This window comes from Chiloscyllium plagiosum, unplaced genomic scaffold (genome assembly GCF_037043375.1).
Source record: "Chiloscyllium plagiosum isolate Xiang-an unplaced genomic scaffold, Cpla_swu_hap1 HiC_scaffold_12, whole genome shotgun sequence".
In the NCBI taxonomy this organism is placed as follows: Eukaryota; Metazoa; Chordata; class Chondrichthyes; order Orectolobiformes; family Hemiscylliidae; genus Chiloscyllium; species Chiloscyllium plagiosum.
The window spans coordinates 25,635,042-25,656,534 of NW_028270150.1; the positions used below are offsets into that span (position 1 = coordinate 25,635,042).

The 21,493-nt window shown below is 41.8% G+C and overlaps 1 protein-coding gene across 5 annotated transcripts in view; it reads left to right on the forward strand.

The window, feature by feature from the left end:
• Positions 1 to 3,181: 3,181 nt before the first annotated feature.
• hlcs (holocarboxylase synthetase (biotin-(proprionyl-CoA-carboxylase (ATP-hydrolysing)) ligase)) overlaps positions 3,182 to 21,493 on the forward strand; it is a 165,100-nt gene continuing 146,788 nt past the window's right edge. For 2 of the 5 annotated variants that reach the window (XM_087992530.1, XM_087992531.1), the window contains exon 1: positions 3,182 to 3,450. In XM_087992530.1, coding sequence (XP_087848656.1) covers positions 3,226 to 3,450 — 225 coding nt within the window. In that variant the 5' untranslated portion in view covers positions 3,182 to 3,225. Of the gene's footprint in view, positions 3,451 to 16,903; positions 17,098 to 21,493 lie in introns of all 5 variants that reach the window. The other 3 variants (XM_043701230.2, XM_087992532.1, XM_043701231.2) reach the window with 2 other exon arrangements.

The window sequence follows — 21,493 nt, forward strand, 5'->3', positions numbered from 1 at the left end:
CCCTCTACACCTCCATCCGCCATGACCAGGGCCTCCAAGCCCTCCGTTTCTTCCACTCCCGACGTCCCCAACAGTACCCTTCCACTGACACTCTCATTTGTCTAGCCAAACTGGTCCTCACCCTTAACAATTTCTCCTTCGAATCCTCCCACTTCCTCCAGACAAAAGGGGTAGCCTTGGGCACCCGTATGGGCCCCAGCTATGCCTGTCTCTTTGTTGGCTACGTAGAACAGTCAATCTTCCATAATTACACTGGCACCACTCCCCACCTCTTCCTCTGCTAGATTGATGACTGCATTGGTGCCACCTTGTGCTCTCGCGAGAAGGTTGAGCAATTCCTCAAGTTCACCAACACATTCCACCCTGACCTTAAATTTACCTGGACCATCTCTGACACCTCTCTCCCCTTCCTGGACCTCTCCATCTCCATTAATGACGACAGACTTGACACCGACATTTTTACAAACCCACCGACTCCTACAGCTACCTGGATTACACCTCTTCCCACCCTACCTCCTGCAAAAATGCCATCCCGTATTCCCAATTCCTCTGCCTCCGCCGTATCTGTTCCCAGGAGGACCAGTTCCACCACAGAACACACCAGATGGCCTCCTTCTTTAGAGACTGCAATTTCCCTTCCCACGTGGTTAGAGATGCCGTCCAATGCATCTCGTCCACATCCCGCACCTCCGCCCTCAGACCCCACCCCTCCAACCATAACAAGGACAGAACGCCCCTGATGCTCACCTTCCACCCTACCAACCTTCGCATAAACCAAATCATCCGCTGACATTTCCGTCACCTCCAAACGGACCCCACCACCAGGGATATATTTCCCTCCCCACCCCATTCTGCCTTCCGCAAAGACCGTTCCCTCCGTGACTACTTGGTCAGGTCCACGCCCCCCTACAACCCACCGTCCCATCCTGGCACCTTCCCCTGCCAACGCAGGAATTGCAAAACCTGCGCCCACACCTCCTCCTTCACCTCCATCCAAGGCCCTAAAGGAGCCTTCCACATCCATCAAAGTTTTACCTGCACATCCACCAATATCATTTATTCTATCTGTTGCTCCCGTTGCTCCCCTCTACATTGGAGAGACTGGACGCCTCCTAGCAGAACGCTTTAGGGAACATCTCCGGGACACCCGCACCAATTAACCACACCACCCTGTGGCCCAACATTTCAACTCCCCCTCCCACTCTGCCGAGGACGTAGAGGTCCTGGGCCTCCTTCACCGCTGCTCCCTCACCACCAGACGCCTGGAGGAAGAACGCCTCATCTTCCTCCTCGGAACACTTCAACCCCAGGGCATCAATGTGGACTTCAACAGTTTCCTCATTTCCCCTTCCCCCACCTCACCCCAGTTCCAAACTTCCAGCTCAGCACTGTCCCCATGACTTGTCCTACCTGCCTATCTTCTTTTCCACCTATCCACTCCGCCCTCCCCCTGACCTATCACCTTCATCCCCTCCCCCACTCACCTATTATACTCTATGCTACTTTCTCCCTACCCCCACCTTCCTCTCATTTATCTCTCCACCCTTCAGGCTCTCTGCCTGTATCATTTGTTTAACCAGGATGGTTAGAGTTTTCAAGCCCTGGGCCCTGGAGGGGTTCTCCTGAGTTAATACGGGTATATATAATGGTCCCATTTCTCTGTTTGGGAGCTTTGCGCCAAGCATAGGTGTTCTGTATTCTGTGTTTTTTATTTGTTTTTTTTTGCTTTTCTTTCTTTTTTTGGTATTGCTTTGAACAGTGTTAGGGTTTGTTTTTATTAGAAGGTTGGTTAATAGTTAGGAGACATTAGTTGTATTGTTTTTGTTTGTTTTCTTTGTTATTTATTGATTATATGTTTCAATAATTTTATATGTTTGTAAAGTTTAAAAAAAATTTGCGAATAAATATATTTACAAGAAAAAGAAGGCATACGGTCTGTTAGGTTTCATTGGTAGAGGGATTGGATTCCAGAGCTGTGATGTCATGCTACAACTGTACAAAATGCTAATACTCTCTCATTTGGAATATTGTATACAGTTCTGGTCACCCCATTACAGGAAGAATGTAGAAGCTTTGGAAAAGGTGCAGAGGAGATTTATCAGGATATTACCTGGTCAGGAGGGAAGGTCTTATGAGGAAAAGCTGAGGGATTTGGGTCTGTTCTCATTGGAAAGAAGGCTAAGAGGGGATTTAAAGAGACATGTAAGATGATCAGAGGATTAGATAGGGTAGACAGTCAGTCTTTTTCCTAGGATGATGACGTCAGCTTGCATGAGGGGGCATATCTGAAATCGAGGGATAATAGATTTAAGACAGATGTCAGAAGCAGGCTCTTTACTCAGAGCATAGTAATGGAGTGGAATGCCCTGACTGCCAATGTAGTTAACTCAGCCACATTAGAGAGATTTAAACAGTCCTTGGATAAACATAGGGATGATGATGGGATAGTGTAGGTGATTAGTGCACAGGTCGGTGCAACATCGAAGGCCAAAGGGCCTGCTCTGCGCTGTATTGTTCTATGTTCTGTGCGACCTATTGGATCATAACCTAGTTTAACATGGTTAAAAATCACACAACACCAGGTTATAGTCCAACAGGTTTAATTGGAAGCACTAGCTTTCGAAGCGACGCTCCTTCAATCACCTGATGAAAGCTAGTGCTTCCAATTAAACCTGTTGGACTATAACCTGGTGTTGTGTGATTTTTAACATTGTACACCCCAGTCCAACACCGGCATCTCCTAATCATAGTTCAACATGATTTATAACTTTGAGCAGAATAGCTCAGCTTCCGCTAAATCCATGTGCTCCACGCTCAACCGACGCACATCTGGCGGTGGGCGGGGCTCAAACACGAAAGGGGCGTGATTACAATTGGGGAACGCTCCAATAAGGAGCACGAGCGGCGAGGGGCTGGAGTCTTGTGGGGAGGACCAATAGAAAGCTAGGATATAGGAAAGGGCGGGCAGAGTGTGTGCAGTAACCTCCAATAGGGAACCGGGTGTCGGGGTGGTGACCAATGGGAAACGGAAGGGGGCGGGGAAATATTGTAATTTCCATGGAGAGCCGGATGTCAGAGCAGTAACCAATGGGAAGAATTGACCTTTAGGGGCTGGAGCAGGGTGTAGCGGCAGTGACCAATAGGAAAAGGGAGGGGGTGGAGCTACTGTGGGTGAAGCGTAGCACCGTGTCGGCAGACGTTAGTCATGTCGCCGATGTAGTCGCCATGTTGATAACTCTGTGCTATGTTTACCTGTGGATTCGCCTGCAGAAATGCTATGCAATGATCATCTTTCGGGCTGTACGGCGCTTCCACCGCATGTCCAGCCTTACCTTCACCGCGCTGACCCCGGACAGCGAGAGCCGGCCTCACAGCCCTTCTACAGTTGTCCAGGAAAACGTCTGTGTCCGTCTGGCTGATAGGGCTTTCCTCCTGGCTGAGCCCCAAAAGGTGATCCGCGCACACATCCTTAATCCAAGATTATCACACTTTAATTTTAACTTTATCTTGATTAATACCAACTGGACCTCTGTTTAGTTGTTGAGTCTCTCACAATTCTTATGGTTCGTACTCTGATACTAAGCTCTTTTGAACTGTTAGAAACTTTTATAGTACAGTAATAAATTCCATCGTTATTCCTTTAATCAAGAGTATTGCACAAGAAAGTAATTGCATGACATTATGAAAAAAACCTTATTTTCGGACTCTGTAGTGCTCATTGCTATCGTTATGCCGAGTAAACGAGTGACAGTGTGATGCACAAGTGTCGAATTTGACCAAAGACGATGACTTATAGTTTATGAACACCTTGATTCTTGCTAACATCTCATTAATTCTTCGGATTTGTGTAAATGTGCTATATGCTGGCATGCGGAATCAGTGTACTTTATCTTGGGCAAACAGAAACTGTACTTGGCTTTCTAAACAATTTGGTTTGGATCCTGCTGAGTTTCGATGTAAGATATCCAAATTAACCATGTATTACTGCAGGGATGTGTGATCGTGGAATGACTGAATTCCTTATTAATTTCAACTGTAGATGAAGTTTAAATGGTTTAAATTTCAGACATTGAGGCTAAATAAATGTTTTCCAGTAATGTCACATTTGCCGTCTAAAACATTCTTTTGCTTAGCGTAATGTAACCCCATATTCAAGATAGGATGGGAAGGAAACTATAAATCTTTAACATCTGAAACAGTAAATTGCAAAACCCGGTTATTAAGGATGTTGTGGTAGATACTTAGAAAATCATAATTTGATTAGTCAGTCATCATTGTTTTTGAGAAAGTAAATTCTGTTTAACTGAGTTAATAGACTTTTTTGAGAGAATAGCAAGCAAGGCATATAAAGGGGAATCTGTGGGTGTGTTATGCATGGATTTCCAAAAGATGACACATCAAAAGATTCTGTACAAAATAAGACCTCATGATGTAAGAGATAACAAACAAGTGTCAATAAAGGATTCCTTAAGTGCCATGAAGCAGTGAGCAGGGATAAATGGGTCTCTTATTTTGGCTTTGCAAACTATTTGTGCCACATGAATCGGTGTTAAGACCATAACCATTTCAATGATTTAGATGTGGAAATCGAAAGTATGCTAGTTAATTTAGCTGATGACTCTAAGATGGGTAAGAAATTAAATTATTGAATTGGTAGCGACTCTGAGATACAAAGGCATCTGGATGTTCTGGTACATGAATCATAAAAAGTGGATTAATAGGTATACTGTGATTGTGATGGTAAATTGAATGCTGGCATTTATTACAGTGGGTCTGGAATATAAGAGTAAGGAAGTTTTATTGCAGCTGTGCATGGTCTTGGTGAGAGCACACCTGGCGTACCATGTATGATTCTTGTTGTCTTATTTCTAAAGGAGTCAAGAAGTCAAAGCTTTTCATCTTGTAATCACCAGAACAAGGGTGCACGAAACAGGCTTGATGCAAGAAAAGGGTCACCAGTTTATACAGCATGAAAGTAGGATGATGATTGATTAGGCCGGAGTCATTGTGGAGATGCAGCTGTTTACTGACGGTTATAGTTCTTCGACCAGACAACTAGACTCTGATCAGTGTGGTTCCATGAGAATGCAGCAAAGATTGATCGTCTCCATGACCCTTTTTATCCAATGACTAATGTGTACTGTATGATTTAAGGTTATCAGTTGGACCTGCACCCTGATGCAGTAGTATAGCTTCCTGCATATATATTAAAATTCATAGGACCCTGTTTAGGTAGGGAAACAGAATAAAGTCAATGATCATGTTAGGAAGAAGGGAAAGTGAACTGGAGTTGAGATTATAATCATGTCAGTTATAATAAAGGGTGAAATAAGAATATAACAATGTAAGAAACAGGAGCAGAAATAGACTGTTCAGCCGTCATGCCATTCAACAGGATGACGACTAATCTGGCCCAGGTCTTAATTCCTCTTTCATGTCAGCTTATCATAGCCATAAAAGCCCTGATATTTCAAACATCTGCCTACATCCTCTTTAAGTACTTTCAATGATCTAATCTCTGCAAATCTCTGCAACTCTGTGATAGAGGATTCCAGACATTGACTACCCTCTAGTAGAAGAAATTCCTTTGCAACTCAATTTTAAATGAGAGTTTTCTTACTCTGTCTGCTCATTTGAGATTTCCCTATTAATGGAAACACCTCAGCATCTATCCCATCAAGACCCTCAGAAGTTTGTATGTTTCAGTAAGATCATTCTCAATCTTTTAACCTCTGCTGAATAAAAGCCTAACCTGTTTAGCAGTTCTTGATGGTTCACTCCCTTTATCTCAATAATCAGCCTTGTGAATCTATGTTGAACAGCCTCCAATACCATTATATTTTTTAATTTAATTACAGTGACTAAACTGTGCAGAGTACTCCCAAGTGTGACCTCAGTCGCACCCTGTACTGTTGTAACAAGACTTCTGTTTTTTTAAAGAACAAAATCCGAGCAATAAATGCCAAAATTCCATATACTTTCTTGATAATTTGCTGCACCTGTATTTCATGCACAAGAACACCCATCTCACTTTGTATTGCATCTTTTCAAGTCTGTTGCGCTCTCTCTCTCTCTCTCTCTCTCTCTCTCTCTCTCTCTCTCTCTCGAAACAATAGCATGCCTTTTTATTTTTCCTACCAAAGTGTGTGAGCTCTCACTTTCTTACATTAAACTCCATCTGCCAAATCTTTGCCCACTCATTCAATGTATGTATACCACCTTGTAACTTCCTTATGTCTTCATCACAACATGCCCTCTCATTTTTATATTGTCAGCAAATTTGAATACATTTTTGTCTGTCTCTGCCTCAAGGTCATTAACACAGATAGTAAATAATTAAGATCCTAAGACTGATCCTTGTGGTATTCTTAGTTATGTCTTTCCAACCTGATAAAACATCCATTAGTCTCCACTCTCTGGTTTACCAACCTGCTGGATCCTTTCAGGGCTCAGGTGAGTCTGTAATATTTCAACCAATGCCTCCACTATCTTTCCAGCCACTTTCTTTAAAACCCTTGGATGCAGACAATCATGTCTGCTTTCAGTTCCATTCATTTTCAAATATTTCGTCCATCATGTTAGAAATGATACATTTTTATAAGTATACAAGCCTATTTTCTCTGTGATTCTTTATCTTTAAAGAGCTGTCTACTGTGAGGCCACAACACTGATTTTTCAGATAAATATGCAAAGTAATTTTGAGATGTTGATAATCTGAATTGCATTGCAAGAGAGGTGGATGCTTCTTTACCATAATTAAATATGGCTCAACTGTGAATTTGGGAGGTTGATTTAATTTCAACAGATGTTCACTGGGTTTCCCTAGGGATTGGGCCGAAGGGCCTGTTTCCACACTGTAAGTAGTCTAATCTAATCTAAACAGAAGACATTGTAAATACGCATCAGATCAGTCGGCATCAATGGAGAGAAATGGAGGTAATATTTCATGCTGTTGACCTTTTCCATCAGTTTTTTTTTTGCACTAGTACAAACTATTCCATTTTACAATGTAACAATGATACCAAAATAGAATTTTAAAAAACTAACTACTAATCTATTCTACAAGCTACCAAAACATAAAATAGGATATCATACATTACTAACAATAAACAAAAGGAGAACAGAAAATAAATAAGTAAATAAATAACTAGATACATATTCAAAATAAATTTATATCAAGTCAGAACAAAACCCGTATTTATACGGGATTCCTCCTCCTGGGAGCCCCCGAACCAGCCAGAACCATCCCCCTCGGCTAAGCAAAGGTCCTGAACAATATGGCCGATACATTGACACAGATATAGTTCAAAAAGGGCTGCCATGTTCTATAGAATAATTCTGTTTTTTGGTGCACAATATATTCATAAGGAAGTCAAGGGGGATATATTCCATGACTATCCTATGCCGATTTGAAAGTCCTGGGGGACCTTCGGATACCCAATTCACTAAGATGTTTTTCCTCGCACAAAAGGAAAGGATAGTGAATAATTTCCTCCCATATGCATCCAAAGAAGGGAAATTTGGGGAGCTCAAAAGTAGATACACTGGGTCCAACCCGATCTCCGTACTCAAAGTCTTTGTCAAAACATTCGCTACTCTGTCCCAGTATCTGCAGATCTTATGGCATGTCCACAGACAATATGTGAGAGTACCAACTTCTATTTTGGATTTAGATCACATTGGAGATGCTCCTGCCTTAGACTTTGCAAGTTGCTCAGGTGCCATATGAGCCCTATGAAGTATCTTCAATTGAATAGCCTGAATTCTGTTACGGATAGAGATCTTTCTGGCATTCTCCCAGGCATCCTCCCGCATCTCCCGCATCTCTAAAGAGATTTCCATCCCTAATTCTTGACTCCAGGTTTTATATAACCGCTCCATCTCCTTCGACGCCTTATTACATAGTAAGTACTGACCAAGGGTGAACCCATCCGTTGAAGTACTCTCCTTTCCATGTCCGATTTATAAGGATTAATTATCAGTGTGGTTTTCTTTTGTATCAAGTCTCGCATTTGAAAATATTGAAAAAGGTCCTTGTTAGGCAGCCCAAACTTCTGACGCAGCTGTTTGAAGGACATCATGATCTCCCCATCGAACAGGTCTCCCAAACAGGAGATACCTCTGGACTCCCAAATTTTGAATATAGCCTCAGTCAGCCCTGGCTGGAATCCCAATGATCCCACTAAAGTGGTATAAGGGGAGGTTTTTTGTAAGTTACCCTCATCCTGTCGCCTTACGCTCCAAGCTCTGACTGTATTTAATACAATAGGATTTTTACAGTGATCTGTAATAACTCTCATCTTGTCCATAAATAGTAGATTGATGAGTGGACATTTTGAATGGGAGGCCTCAATATCTAACTAGATTGATTGTGGGTCACAAGAAACCCTATCAGCTATGTAAGATAATAAAGAGCTCAATTGGAACCTCCTGAAATCCGGAAAATCCAGCCCACCCCTTACTTGTGGAAGCTGCAGCTTTTCTAATTTAATAAGGGGCCGTCTATGTCTCCAAATAAAGGAGCCGAGACAACCATAAAGCTTACGCAGCGCCTGTCTCGGCAGCATCAAGGGGAGCATTCTCATAGGGTATAAAAGTCGAGGCAGAATATTCATCTTAACCAAAGCTTTTCTACCTAGCCAGGATATTGGGAGAACCTCCCAGTGTTGAAAGTCCTGTCTTATTTTCTCTAATAAGTGTGTATAATTGGCTTTATGTAACTGATCAAATGCCGGAGTAACAAAAATACCTAAGTAAAGGAAACCTCCCAGTGACCAGCGAAAAGGGAAACCGAATCCATCCGGAAAATTGGATATACTGGCAAGACCTCCCAGCGGCATGGCCTCCGATTTCATAAAATTACTTTTGTAACCTGAGAACATACCAAATAAGTTAACCACTTGAATTAAGCGGAGCACAGATGTCAATGGATCATTGAAGAAAAGGAGGACATTATCCATGTAGAGAGTGATTTTGTGCTTACCGGATCCAACCTCCGGAGCCATTATATTAAGGTCAGCTCGTATAGCTTCTGCCAGTGGCTCAATCACTTGCATAAATAATAATGGTGAGAGGGGGCATCCCTGACAACAACCTCTGCCAATGCTAAAGCTATCCGAACTTAAACCGTTGGTTATCACCGCTGGTTTGGGATAATTATATAATACTGTAATCCATTTAGTAAAGACCTCTCCAACACCAAACCGTTCTAGCATATAAAAGAGATATGGCCATTCTACCCGATTGAATGTCTTCTCTGCATCTAGGGAGACAGCTAATCCCAGTATTGCTCCCTGCTGACAGGCTTGTATCATATTTAAGACTCTTCCAATGTTATTAGATGATCTGCGACCCTTTATAAACCCCGTCTGGTCCTCTTTTATAATGAATGCTAAAACCCTCTCCAGTCTTAATGCCAATGTTTTTGAGGCAATTTTAAAATCCACATTCAGCAAGAATATAGATCTGTACGAAAGGCTCATCTGGAGCCTTTCCATTCTTAAAAGTGAGAGAAATATTTGCTTCTGTCAGAGAAGGCAGGAGGCAGCCCTGACTATGTGAAGAATTATACATATTTACAAGTGGCCCGACCAATTCCCCTATAAATTCTTTATAGAACTCAACCTGTCTGGTCTGGGTGCTTTGCCACTCTGGAGCTGCCTCACCGCCTCCTGTACTTCTTGGGTTGCCAGGGGAGCATTCAAGAATGACGCTTGCTCTGAGGTTAGTCCCGGGAGGGCCAGATTTAAAAAAAAGACTCCTTCTTCCTCGTTCTATCCTCACAGTCCTGCGACTTATACAGTTTGAAATAGAACAAAAGGCTTCATTGATCATTTTATGATCACAAGTCAGGGTACCAGCACTCTCTCTAATAGATATAATGGCTTGGGGAGCCTTTTTCTTTCTGGCAAGGTATGCTAGATACCTGCCAGGCTTGTTGCCATATTAAAGTAATCTCTGCTTTGCAAATAATATCTCTCTTTTTGCTGTTAGAATAAGTACGGTATTCAAAGTTGCCCTAAGGGCTGTGATCCGCTGTAGTTTAGTAATGGAGGGCCGATCAACATAGGCTGTTTCAGCCGCTTTCAGGCGAGCCTTGAGCAGACTCTATTGCTCTCCCTTTTGTCTTTTCCGGGTCGCAGAATATGAAATGACCAAGCCTTGCGCATATGCCTTAGTAGTCTCCCACATCACTCACCGTGCCTGAGTTGATATCCCAGAATTTCTGCAAGAAATATTTTATGAACTTACTATCCTTGAATAGAAAAGGGCCCATACACCAATGTCAGGAACCTATCTCATCATCACTCATCTTAACCTGCATATATACTGCGGCATGGTCAGAAATAGTTATATTACTTATTTTACAAAACAGTATCGAGTTCAAAAGGGTCGAGAGGACAAAAAACATATTGATTCTGGTATGGCACTTGTGTGGATTAGAATAAAAAGTAAAATCTCTACCCTCAGGGTGAAGACTCCTCCACACATCTACCAGCCCCAACTCCCTATTCAGGTCCGCTAACTGTCTCGCTGTCAAAGATATGCCCGCAGAGCTCCTTGATATCCTGTCCGCCTCTGGGTCGATGATACAATTAAAATCTCCCCCTGTAATTGTGTGGCGTACCCCGAGGGCCATCAACTCGGAGAACACTTCCATTACAAATTTAAAAGGGTACGCTGGGGGGGGGGCAATAAAGATTCAAAATCCCGTATTCCTCTCCATATATTAGGCTTTAATATATGCCATCCAGACTCTTCTTTTATCTGGCTTAGCATTTGGAAGAAAAGATTCTTCTGAATAAGAATGGCCACTGCCCTACTTTTTGAGCTGAAAGATGAAAAGAACACTTGGCCAAATCCACCCTGTTGCAGCTTTGAGTGCTCCACATCAAGTGGATGTGTCTCCTGTAGAAAGGCTACGTCAAACCTTTCTCTTTTAAGACTTGATAATATCTTTTTCCTTTTGATTGGTGAGTGGATCCCCTTGACATTCCAGTTTCACCACCTAAATGAATGACTAGCCATGATCGTCCAAGCAAGTCCGAGACCCCCAAGGAGGAAGAACCCTACCCAAAAGACATTGAATAAAAAACAAAAATGATTCACATATAAAAACTATATATTTAAAAAAAAAAATCAAAACAACTAAGAACTACTTCTAAAAACAAATAACATAAAACATATTTGAAAGGAGACTTTCCCCCTTGTTCACAGTAGGCACTGCAACCTTCCAATAATCCCGCCATAACATCTCCCAGCTAGAGCCATGCCCTCGGCCCAGGCATTACAAAGTAGAGTAAATAAATTCTAATATCTTATAAAACAGGAGTTAAAAGTGGGCAATCCATCCATCCCCCCCACACTATCACTTTGGACTCAGATAAGAGTCCAAAGAAAGGATAAGGAATGAGGCCCTACCACCAAAAGAAAGATGGAGAAAAGAAAGGAGGAAGAAGAAATAAAATGGGTGGGGGTGGGGGCAGAATAAAGCCATTATCCATACAGTTCAAGTCCCGCAGTCTGTTTGAGAGTATCCAATAATTCTTTTACTTTTTCCAGTGATCCGAAGTTATGTACAGATCCTCCATGACTGAAGCACAGCGTTGCCGGATATTGCATAGAAAATTTAAGTCCCTCAGATGCTTCTTCGCCTCATCAACTGCTTTCCTTTTGCAAGCCATAGCCGGAGAAAAGTCCTGGAACAACATTATTTTGGAGCCCTTGTATATCATGGCATGGGGATCCTTCCCCAAGACTCTGGAGGCTTCATGTAACATTTGTTTTTCCCTGTAATGTTGAAGTCGAACTAGGACTGGGTGGGGGCGCTGGTCTGATCCGAGCCTGTGCTCAGCAACCCGGTGGGCCTGCTCAACCTGCACCCTGCCCAACTATGACTCCAGTTTCAGCAGCTGTGGGAGCCATTGCTCCAGAAAATCAACAAATTGGCCTTCCTCCTCCTGTTTGGGAAGACCCAGCAACCAAATATTTTTCCTCTAAGGTCCGGACTCGACGTTCCAGAGCCCGGACCTGACCCATGTGTGACTTGGCAGTGGTCTCGGAGGCTGCGGCCTGTTGCTCTGCCCCCCTCCCCGACATGCTGCCAGACTTTCTCGATCTCTTGGTCATGCTTCTGCTACATGACCGAGATTAACTCCCACCTGGACTGTGTCTCTTCGCTGGATGCATTGATCTTCTCTCGGAGCTTAATGAACTCCGAGATCAGGTTCTCCTCTGTTGCTAAGTCCCCTGGGGTGGCCGAGGACATCTCTGTTGCTGCAGTGGGGCGGGAGGGGTCCCTGCCTGTTGCGAACTGCGAGAGCCTTTGCCTTTGGTCATTTTAAAAAACATCAAATTGCTAAAGTTTGATGCAGAATGACCAAGGCTGCTGGGCAAAAACTATTTTAAACAATTTAGCAGGTGAGGTGAGGGTGGGTACCCCACTTTGCCTGAGTCTTAGGCAGAGTTCTGCAGACTCCGACCCACTGCCATTTTGGATCTGCTGTGCTTATTTTTGAATATGTATCCAATTCCCATATTGAAATTAATTTTTTTTCCCATAAATATACTTTATTCATAGAAAATATCTTTACGTATATACATAGTCACCAACACAGTTTGGTTCTGCCAAGTAGCATATCAAGGAAACAATAATATTGGAGATTGACTGTATCTGACAAAATAAAGACATCTCTTACGCAGATAAGACTATATTTACAAGCATTTGAAGCGCCAGGAGGGTCCAATAACAGAATGGACCCCGATTTAAATGGGCAGAAAGACCTCAGACCATGGTCTTTCCCCATTGTGACTTGACAGCAGCTGCCCCAAGCTTTAGTGCGTTCCTCAGCACGTAGTTCTGGTCCTTGGAATGCTAGTCTGCAACACTTGGTTGAGGTCAACTCATTGTTGTGGAAACTAACAAGTTTCTGGCAGATCAAAGAGTGCCTTTCACTAAGTTGATGGTCCTTCAGGTATGTCAATGTTTGTCTCAATGAGTCTGAGGATACAGAATTCTTTGTCATGGAGCTGCTCAGGGCGAACATCGACGAAAACTACTGCATCTTTCTCCAGACTTCCTTTGCAAAGGCATATTCCAAAAGGAAATGTGTGACAGTCTCAAACCTCTTTTTGTCATTTACATAGATGCGAGCATAAGAGGTGCAGTTAGTAAGTTTGCAGATGACACCAAAATTGGAGGTGTAGTGGACAGCGAAGAGGGTTACCGCTGATTACAACAGGATCTGGACCAGATGGGTCAATGTGCTGAGAAGTGGCAGATGGAGTTTAATTCAGAGAAATGCGAGGTGCTGCATTTTGGGAAAGCAAATCTTAGCAGGACTTATATACTTAATGGTAAGGTGCTAGGGGAGTGTTGCTGAACAAAGAGATTTTGGAGTGCAGGTTCATAGCTCCTTGAAAGTGGAGTTGCAGGTAGATAGGATAGTGAAGAAGATGTTTGGTATGCTTTCCTTTATTGGTCAGTGTTGAGTACAGGAGTTGGGAGGTCAAGTTGCGGCTGTATAGGACATTGGTTTGACCGCTGTTGGAATATTGTGTGCAATTCTGGTCTCCTTCCTTTCGGAAAGATGTTGTGAAACTTGAAAGGGTTCAGAAAAGGTTTACAAGGATGTTGCAAGGGTTGGAGGATCTGAGCTATAAGGAGAGGCTGAACAGGCTGGGGCTGTTTTCCCTGGAGCATCAGAGGCTGAGGGGTGACCTTATAGAGGTTTACAAAATTATGAGGGGCATGGATAGGATAAATAGACAAAGTTTTTTCCCTGGGGTCGGGAAACCTATGCCCTCTAGTTCCCAGAACTAGAGGGCATAGGTTTAGGGTGAGAGAGGAAAGATAGAAAAGAGATCTAAGGGGCAACTTTTTCACGCAGAGGGTGGTACATGTATGGAATCTGCTGCCAGAGGATGTGGTGGAGGCTGGTACAATTCCAACATTTAAAAGGCATTTGGATGGGTATATGAATAGAAAGGGTTTGGAGGGATATGGGCCGGGTGCTGGCAGGTGGACTAGATTGGGTTGGGATATCTGGTCAGCATGGAAGGGTTGGACTGAAGGGTCTGTTTCCATGCTAGACATCTCTATGACTCTATGTCTCTCTTCCCCCCCCACCAGCCAAGCGATGTCTTGGTGCTTGTTGGAAAGTTCTGGTGATGAGGTATTCCACCAAATGACTTTGACAGTCTACTCAGGGAACAGGATCCATCCTCTCCTTTTCTCGCAGGGACTTGAGGACGCAACGTCTTGACCACTTTCTGATGAACTTATGGTCGAAGGTGTTTTCCTTTGCAAATCCACAAAAGACGAGCGATAATGAACGGTCCAACTATTTGAAGTGATCCGAGGTAACGAGGGCAGTCCCATCCTTCGCAGCTCTGGAGACAGATGGAGCCTTAGTACATGGTGACAATTGGTGTTTGTGTACTGAGGGTCTATACAGAGCTTGATGCAGCTGCACACAAAGGTGGCCATCAGGATGAGGGCAGCATTGGGTATGTTCTTCCTTTCCTTCTCCAGAGTTTTGTACATTGAGTCCCTTGCCAAGTTGGTTCATTGTAGACCTCCAGATGAAGTGGAAGATGGCTTGGTGATGGCAACTGTGTAGTTTTGTAGAATGGTCCAGACTTGCGCCATTTACAATAACTGAGAGAGTGCCGCACACCTGAGACCAGATCTTTACCTGCAATGAAGTGGTGCTCCCAAAAGATCATTCTGCTTCACCTTGTCAATGTGCTCCTCCTAAGATTTTGTGCATGCCCTGGCCCCTCCGAACCATATTCCTAGCACCTTCAGGTAATCTGTCCAGACGGTGAAGGGAATAAAGGATTGGTCGGCCCAGTTCTCAAAGAACATGGGCTTGCTCTTGCCCTGATTGACCTTGGCTGCCGAGGCCAGTTTGAACCAGTGACAGATGCTCATGAATCTGTGCACTGGCAGCAGATTTGAGTAGAAGAAGGCAACATCGTCCATGTGCAGTGTGGCTTTGATCTGCAGGCCTCTACTGTCTGGATAGTCACCTCTCTCAGGCTCTCATCCTTCCTGATGGACTCAGCAACAGGCTCTATACACCACACAAACAAGACAGGAGAGAGTGGGCAGCCCTACCTGACTCCTGATCTGATTGGGAAGCTTTCTGATTCCCACTCATTGATTGAGACTGCATTCATGATGTTGATATCGAGCAGTCGGACTCCGTTGCAAATTCTGTCCCCAAAGTCCATTTTGGAGACCATGTCCCACATGTACGTGTGTGATATCCCTTCAAAGGCCTTCTCCTGGTTCAGGCTGACGAGGCAGATTTCTATCTCCCTTTTCTGCATGTGGGCGATTGTATCCCTGAGGACCCGTAAAGTTCTCAGAGATTGTCCTGCCGGTACAGCACAGGTTTGGTTGGGCTGAATCATTGATTCTAGAGCAGACCTGATTTGGTTGACGATAACCTTAGACAGGATTTTGTAGTCTGCATTCAATAAAGTAGACAAAGCTGAAAATGCTCAGCATTTAAAGTAGCATTTGTGGTGTGTTTCTCAGGAAAATGATTTTCTCAGTACTCCACTTCTAAATGATAAGACCTGAAATTAGCCATGAAACATCTAATTGTTGAAAACAAATTCTCGTAAAGTTCCACTCATTATTCTGTTGATATTCTGTTATTAAAGGTTTCATGCCATGATGGTAGTCACTTTACATCTGCGCCAGAAGTCCCATCTGGAGGTGTGTCATAACATATCAAAACAGAATGATGAAAATAACTGATCCTGTATTGCTGAATTGACAACCAGTAGAAGCAGTCTTGTTTTCTCTCTGGGGGAGTTACATAATCCTAAAACAAAGCCTAATAACATAAATAGGCCTCAAGGTTTCAAGAGGAGTCACAAATACAATCTTGGTATTTTATTGAATCTTGACGATAGTCTTTACATTGCTGTATGATTAATGGAACAATCAGACCCATATACAACACAACAACTGTGGCCAAGTCAATATTTCACAATAATATAAATGACTTCTGTACATAATGAAATTGAGCATGAAACGTCGGATTGATTTTGCTTCTTGATGGCCTTTTCTACAAGTAACAAAATGCTTGTAATTTCTTGGAGAGAAGAAGAGAGAGTAAAGTTACACAATAATGTGCTGTATATTTGAGTTCAGTGTGAGACAAGGAATAAATACATAATAGCATTTGTACTTAATTTAATTTTGTAACATAATGAAGTTAGTGAACTAAAAAAATCACATTTAATTTTTCAAACGTGTCAAGATTGAAGTAACATAGGAGCCTAGTGTGCTTATGACAGACCTGATTGCAAAGGCGAAACAACCCTTCCCCAGTGTTGTTATGAAGCACTCTGTAGAAGTCTCAACAGTCTTTGCCGAGCTGTGAAGTATCATCACTGACTAATCTACGCAGTACACCAAATGGTGGGCCAATTTCAAAGAATAACCCAGGGAAATTGGTTGAAAAGACTGTGTTTTGCGTGGTACAGAGTTATAATGGACAAATGGGGCAGCGATGTGAATGCCGTCGAGCTCTTCATTGTTAGAAGAACTTGCAGTTTTGGAGAACATCCAGGAAATTGTAAAAGGTAAAAATATATTTGAACATGCTTAGAATTTCCTAATTGAAAAATAATCCAATATACATTTTGTAATGCATATTACTTGGTTAACAGGGTCTGACCTACTCTTGCACTGGAAAGAGGTAATTGCATGCCTGAAGCCTGACCACTGATGTGCTGCAACCTGGTTTGGGGAGAAGTGTGGAATTAAGGCACTCATCCAGATGATTGTGACTGACGAGAGTATATTTTTTTTGCTACTCTGTGCTTTCATTCTAAGAAAAAAACGTAAACATTGTTGAATACAGTGTAATTTGTTTTACAGGTTAACAGCTGAAAAACCACCAATGCCTTGTGCACCAAGAATCTCCAGTGGAATTAAGAGCCAGCCTCAAGCCTGTAGTAAATGTGGTCAACATAGTGGTGAACTTTATGGAAACACTGGCTCTGAGCAACCACCAGTTTCAGAATCTGCTGGCGGAATTCAATGCAAGATATATGAATTTACACCAAAATGATGTATGCTGGCTAAGACTGGTTTGCAATGCATTGACTTTGAGTTGCTGGAACAACGAATAATCAGTTTCAGGACTGTGCAGTGGGATCTGGTAGATTTAACTTTTTTCTCCCCTGAGACTTTGGAGTGCTGCAAGATTCTCTTCAAGAAACTGAGGTTGTTTGGTCATGAGAAAAGCTCATTGAGTTGTGCTCATGCTTTTGAGGCAAACTTTGACTGTAATTTGATCCTTTGGTCAGTTGTCACAGTTTCCCTTATATTGCAGTTGAAAAGAAATTGGAGTGGCATGCGAATTGGACCATTACACTTCAAGATTAAGAAGTGTTTTCCAGTTCCTTCCAAGAATAAATGACACCATTGTTTGAGAATACAACTTTTGACTGGAGCTGCAAATGAAATTGACCTGACACAATAAAGAGAAGGTTGCTTTAGCAGTTTGGGTGCTTTAGCATTTTGTAAATGCCCTTTGGAGTGGTTCAGAGATTGCATTAATTAGCAGCACATACTTTAAGAAAAAAGAAGCACTAATCAATCTGTAGCACTTTAACTGATGTTTGTGAGCCCTCAATATCTTCAAGGCAATCTTCACTTGTTGGCAACAAAGTTGTCATTGTAAATGAAGTTTCCAGTGATGCAGAACTGAATTACTAAACAGACAGTGCATGACAAAAGTGCAAAAAAATGTTTTATACTGTTGCATCTGCTCCATGCAAAACCAGTAATGAGTAAAATGATATGAATGTTTCAAAAGTGTGTAATACATATCAGAAAATAAATCAATTGCAGTGGACTTGGTGCTTAATTATAATTTGACTTACTATGCATGCCTTATCACATTTGTGATTTGATTTATTATTGTCATATGTACTGAGATACAGTAAAGTATTATTTTGTGTGCTATCCAGACAAATCATACCTTACAGAGAGGAAATGAGGACTGCAGATGCTGGAGAGTCAGAGTTGAAAAGTATGGCACTGGAAAAGCACAGCATGTCAGGCAGCATCCGAGGAGTAGGAGTATCGATGTTTCAGGCATAAGCCCTTCATCATGAATCATACCTTACTTAAGTACATTAGAATATGATGTTACAGCTACAGAGAAGGTGCAGAGAAAGATCACCTCCAATATATTCGAGGTGTTTTTCAGACTGGAGGCCTGTGACCAGTGGAGTGCCACAAGGATCGATGCTGGGTCCACTACTTTTTGTCATTTATATAAATGGTTTGAATGTGAGCATAAGAGGTATAATTAGTAAGCTTGCAGATGACACCAAAATTGGAAGTGTAGTGGACAGCGAAGAAGGTTACCCCAGATTACAATGGGATCTTGATCAGATGGACCAATGGGATGAGAAGTAGCAGATGGAGTTTAATTCAGATAAATGCAAAGTGTTGCATTTTGGGAAAGCAAATCTTAGCGGGACTTATACACTTAATGGTAACATCCTAGGGAGTGTTGCTGAACAAAGAGACCTTGGAGTGCAGGTTCATAGCTCCTTGATAGTAGAGTCGCAGGAAGATAGGATAGTGAAGAAGGCGTTTGGTATATTTTCTTTATTGGTCAGAGTATTGAATACAGGAGTTGGGATGTCATGTTGTGGCTGTACAGGGCATTGGTTAGGCCACTTTTGGAATATTGTGTGCAATTCTGATCTCCTTCCTATCAGAAGGATGTTGTGAAACTTGAAAGGGTTCAGGAAAGGATGTTGTTACAAGGATGTTGCCAGGGTTGTAGGATTTGAGTTATAGGACGAGGTTGAATATGCTGGGGTTGTTTTTCCCCAGTGTCAGATGCTGAGGGGTGACCTTATCGAGGTTTATAAAATCATGAGAGGCATGGATAGGATAACTAGATGAGGTCTTTTCCCTGGTGTGGGGGAGTCCAGAACTAGAGGTTTAGGGTGAGAAGGGAATGATATAAAAGAGACCTAAGGGGGCAACCTTTTCATGCAGAAGGTGGTACATGTATGGAATGAGCTGCCAGGGGAAGTGCTGGAGGCTAGTACAGTTGCAACATTTAAAAGGCATCTGGATGGGTATATGAATTGGAAGGGTTTGAAGTGATATGGGCTGGGGGCTGGCAAGTGGGACTAGATTGGGTTAGTCTATCTGGTTCGCATGGACGAGTTGGACCGAAGGGTCTGTTTCCGTGCTGTACATCTCTATGACTCTGTTTCACTAATTCAGCAATGCTCGCAGTTTCCTTTTAAAAACTTGACTGCTTGCCACTCTGCTGTTTCAGAAAGCCTCTCTCTGGCAGTTTGTGAACCTATCTTTAGCATGTATCAGTGAGAAACTAAGATAGTACTAAATATAAAAGAGTGATCTCGTTTGTGTAAAATTTGTCATAAAAATCTTGGAATGGTAAAATGCACTTGCTATATATACAGAATCTTGGTAATTTTACCAAATGCTTTTAGTAGATCTTTGCTGATTTAAAAATCTGAAATTTAATTTTTGGGTTTCTCACATATTTAGTGTTACTTTGAGTGTGGAATGTATTGAAGACTACAGTAATTGCCAAGAATCACCATTGTTTAAACAACTGTCATAATCATTTGAAAGATATACAAATTTGGGTTGGGTTATTTGCCACAATTATTTGGGTGGACCAGGTAGATTAGTTGGAATTTGAAAAATTTGTTTCATGGAACTAGTAAGTAATACACTGGACATTACCGGGAGTGAGGAGTATATCTGAACAGTTATGCAATATTTATTCATCAGTTCAACTGTATTTCTGTGTTATGGGGATGGAAGATAAGTCTTTGCTCATGAAGTTACGTACAAAAATATTTTAAAAGGACAGTTTTAATATTCAGAAAAAGCAAGCTAAAGTTATAATTAGTGGCCCAATTTGCTATATTACAAAGTGACTACATTTCAAAAATACTTTTGGTATTAAGTGCTTTGGGATGTTTTCTGATTGATTCTTTGCAAGTTAATGAAAATTAATTAATTTTTAAAGGTTTTTTTTGTAGTTGTAATTTGTAATTAATTGAAATTAATAAATAATTAATCCAGTTAGGTAAATGAACAAAGCAAATCTGTAGAAATATTTTGTATAATCTTGTAAATAAGTCTAATTTTTTTCTAATGTGAGCAAAGCCATTTGATAACTTTTTTTTGCATCCTACAAGTAACATTTGAAGATTCTGTTTCCCCAGGAATGTCTTAGCTCATTGAATTCCCTTTCAGCCTGATAACTGGATTGTTGGAGGTAGAATTCTCCCCATGGAAACTGTTTCTTCTGAGAAGTAAATAAGTTTGCTGGACAAAACCATAAATTGTAACTTTCAAAGACCCTGTGAATTTTTTTCTAAATTAGGAGCTGAAATTTCCTTCTTGGGGCTTGAATGCCTGCATGGTGTGTTCCAGACAACTCCCTGGTATTTTTAAAGGAATGACCAATCTGAAAATATTTTACACATTCAGATTTTGGGACCTGTTTTGAGACAGATGGTTTGAATCTAATTGAACTTCACACTAATTGCAGTATAATTGAAAGCAGTGCTTATTTTCCTGAAGGCATTGTCTCTCGACTTGAAGTGCAGTTTTACAAGTTTTGTTTAATTTCATCCAAGTAACCGTTATCATGTGTTAATGCTGCAGGCTTCCCAACTCTGGCCAAACCCAGCTCTATTATTACTTAGTATACTTCTTTTTTTAATTCTTCCATAAAATGTGGGCATTGCTGGCTAGGCCGCATTTATTTCCTATTCTTAGGTGCCGCCTTAGCTGCTCCAGTCCATTGGTATTGGTAGACTCACAATGCCATTAGGAGGCAATTCCAGAATATTCATCCAGTGACCCTGAAAGAAAGTCAATATATTTTCATGTGTGAATGACTTGGATGAGAACTTGTAAGTGGTTTTGTTCCTGCATTTCTGCAGCCCTTGCCCTTCTAGCTGGTAGCTGTGTGGGACTGCAGTTAACCCCTGTTTCCATTAAGAGTGAAAATCGTGAATGACCTTTTTTCTTTGACTAACCCACTGTTGTTCTGATCATTTGTCCAGTCCCTACCTCGCTATGCTGAGGTTACCTATATCAGTATAAACCTTATTTAAAATTGAAGTTCTTTTTTAGTATATTGGTAAATGGGATTAGTAGTTTGGTCAGCATTGCTATGATGGGCCAGAGGGCCTTTTCCTGTGCTGTATGATACAAAAGTTGAGATACAGCAACCTTGCTTTTCTGAGAGATTGTAATGCTATTCTTAAAAAGATCAGAAGAGGTCATAAGGAATAGGAGGAGCCCATTTGAGCCTGCTTTGGCATGGCTAACCTGATTGTGGTTTTAATTCCATTTTCCTGTTACCTGCCCACAATAACCCTTTACTGTCTTTGGATCAAAAAATTAATTTTAACTGTTGAATATATTCAGTGATCCAATCTATAC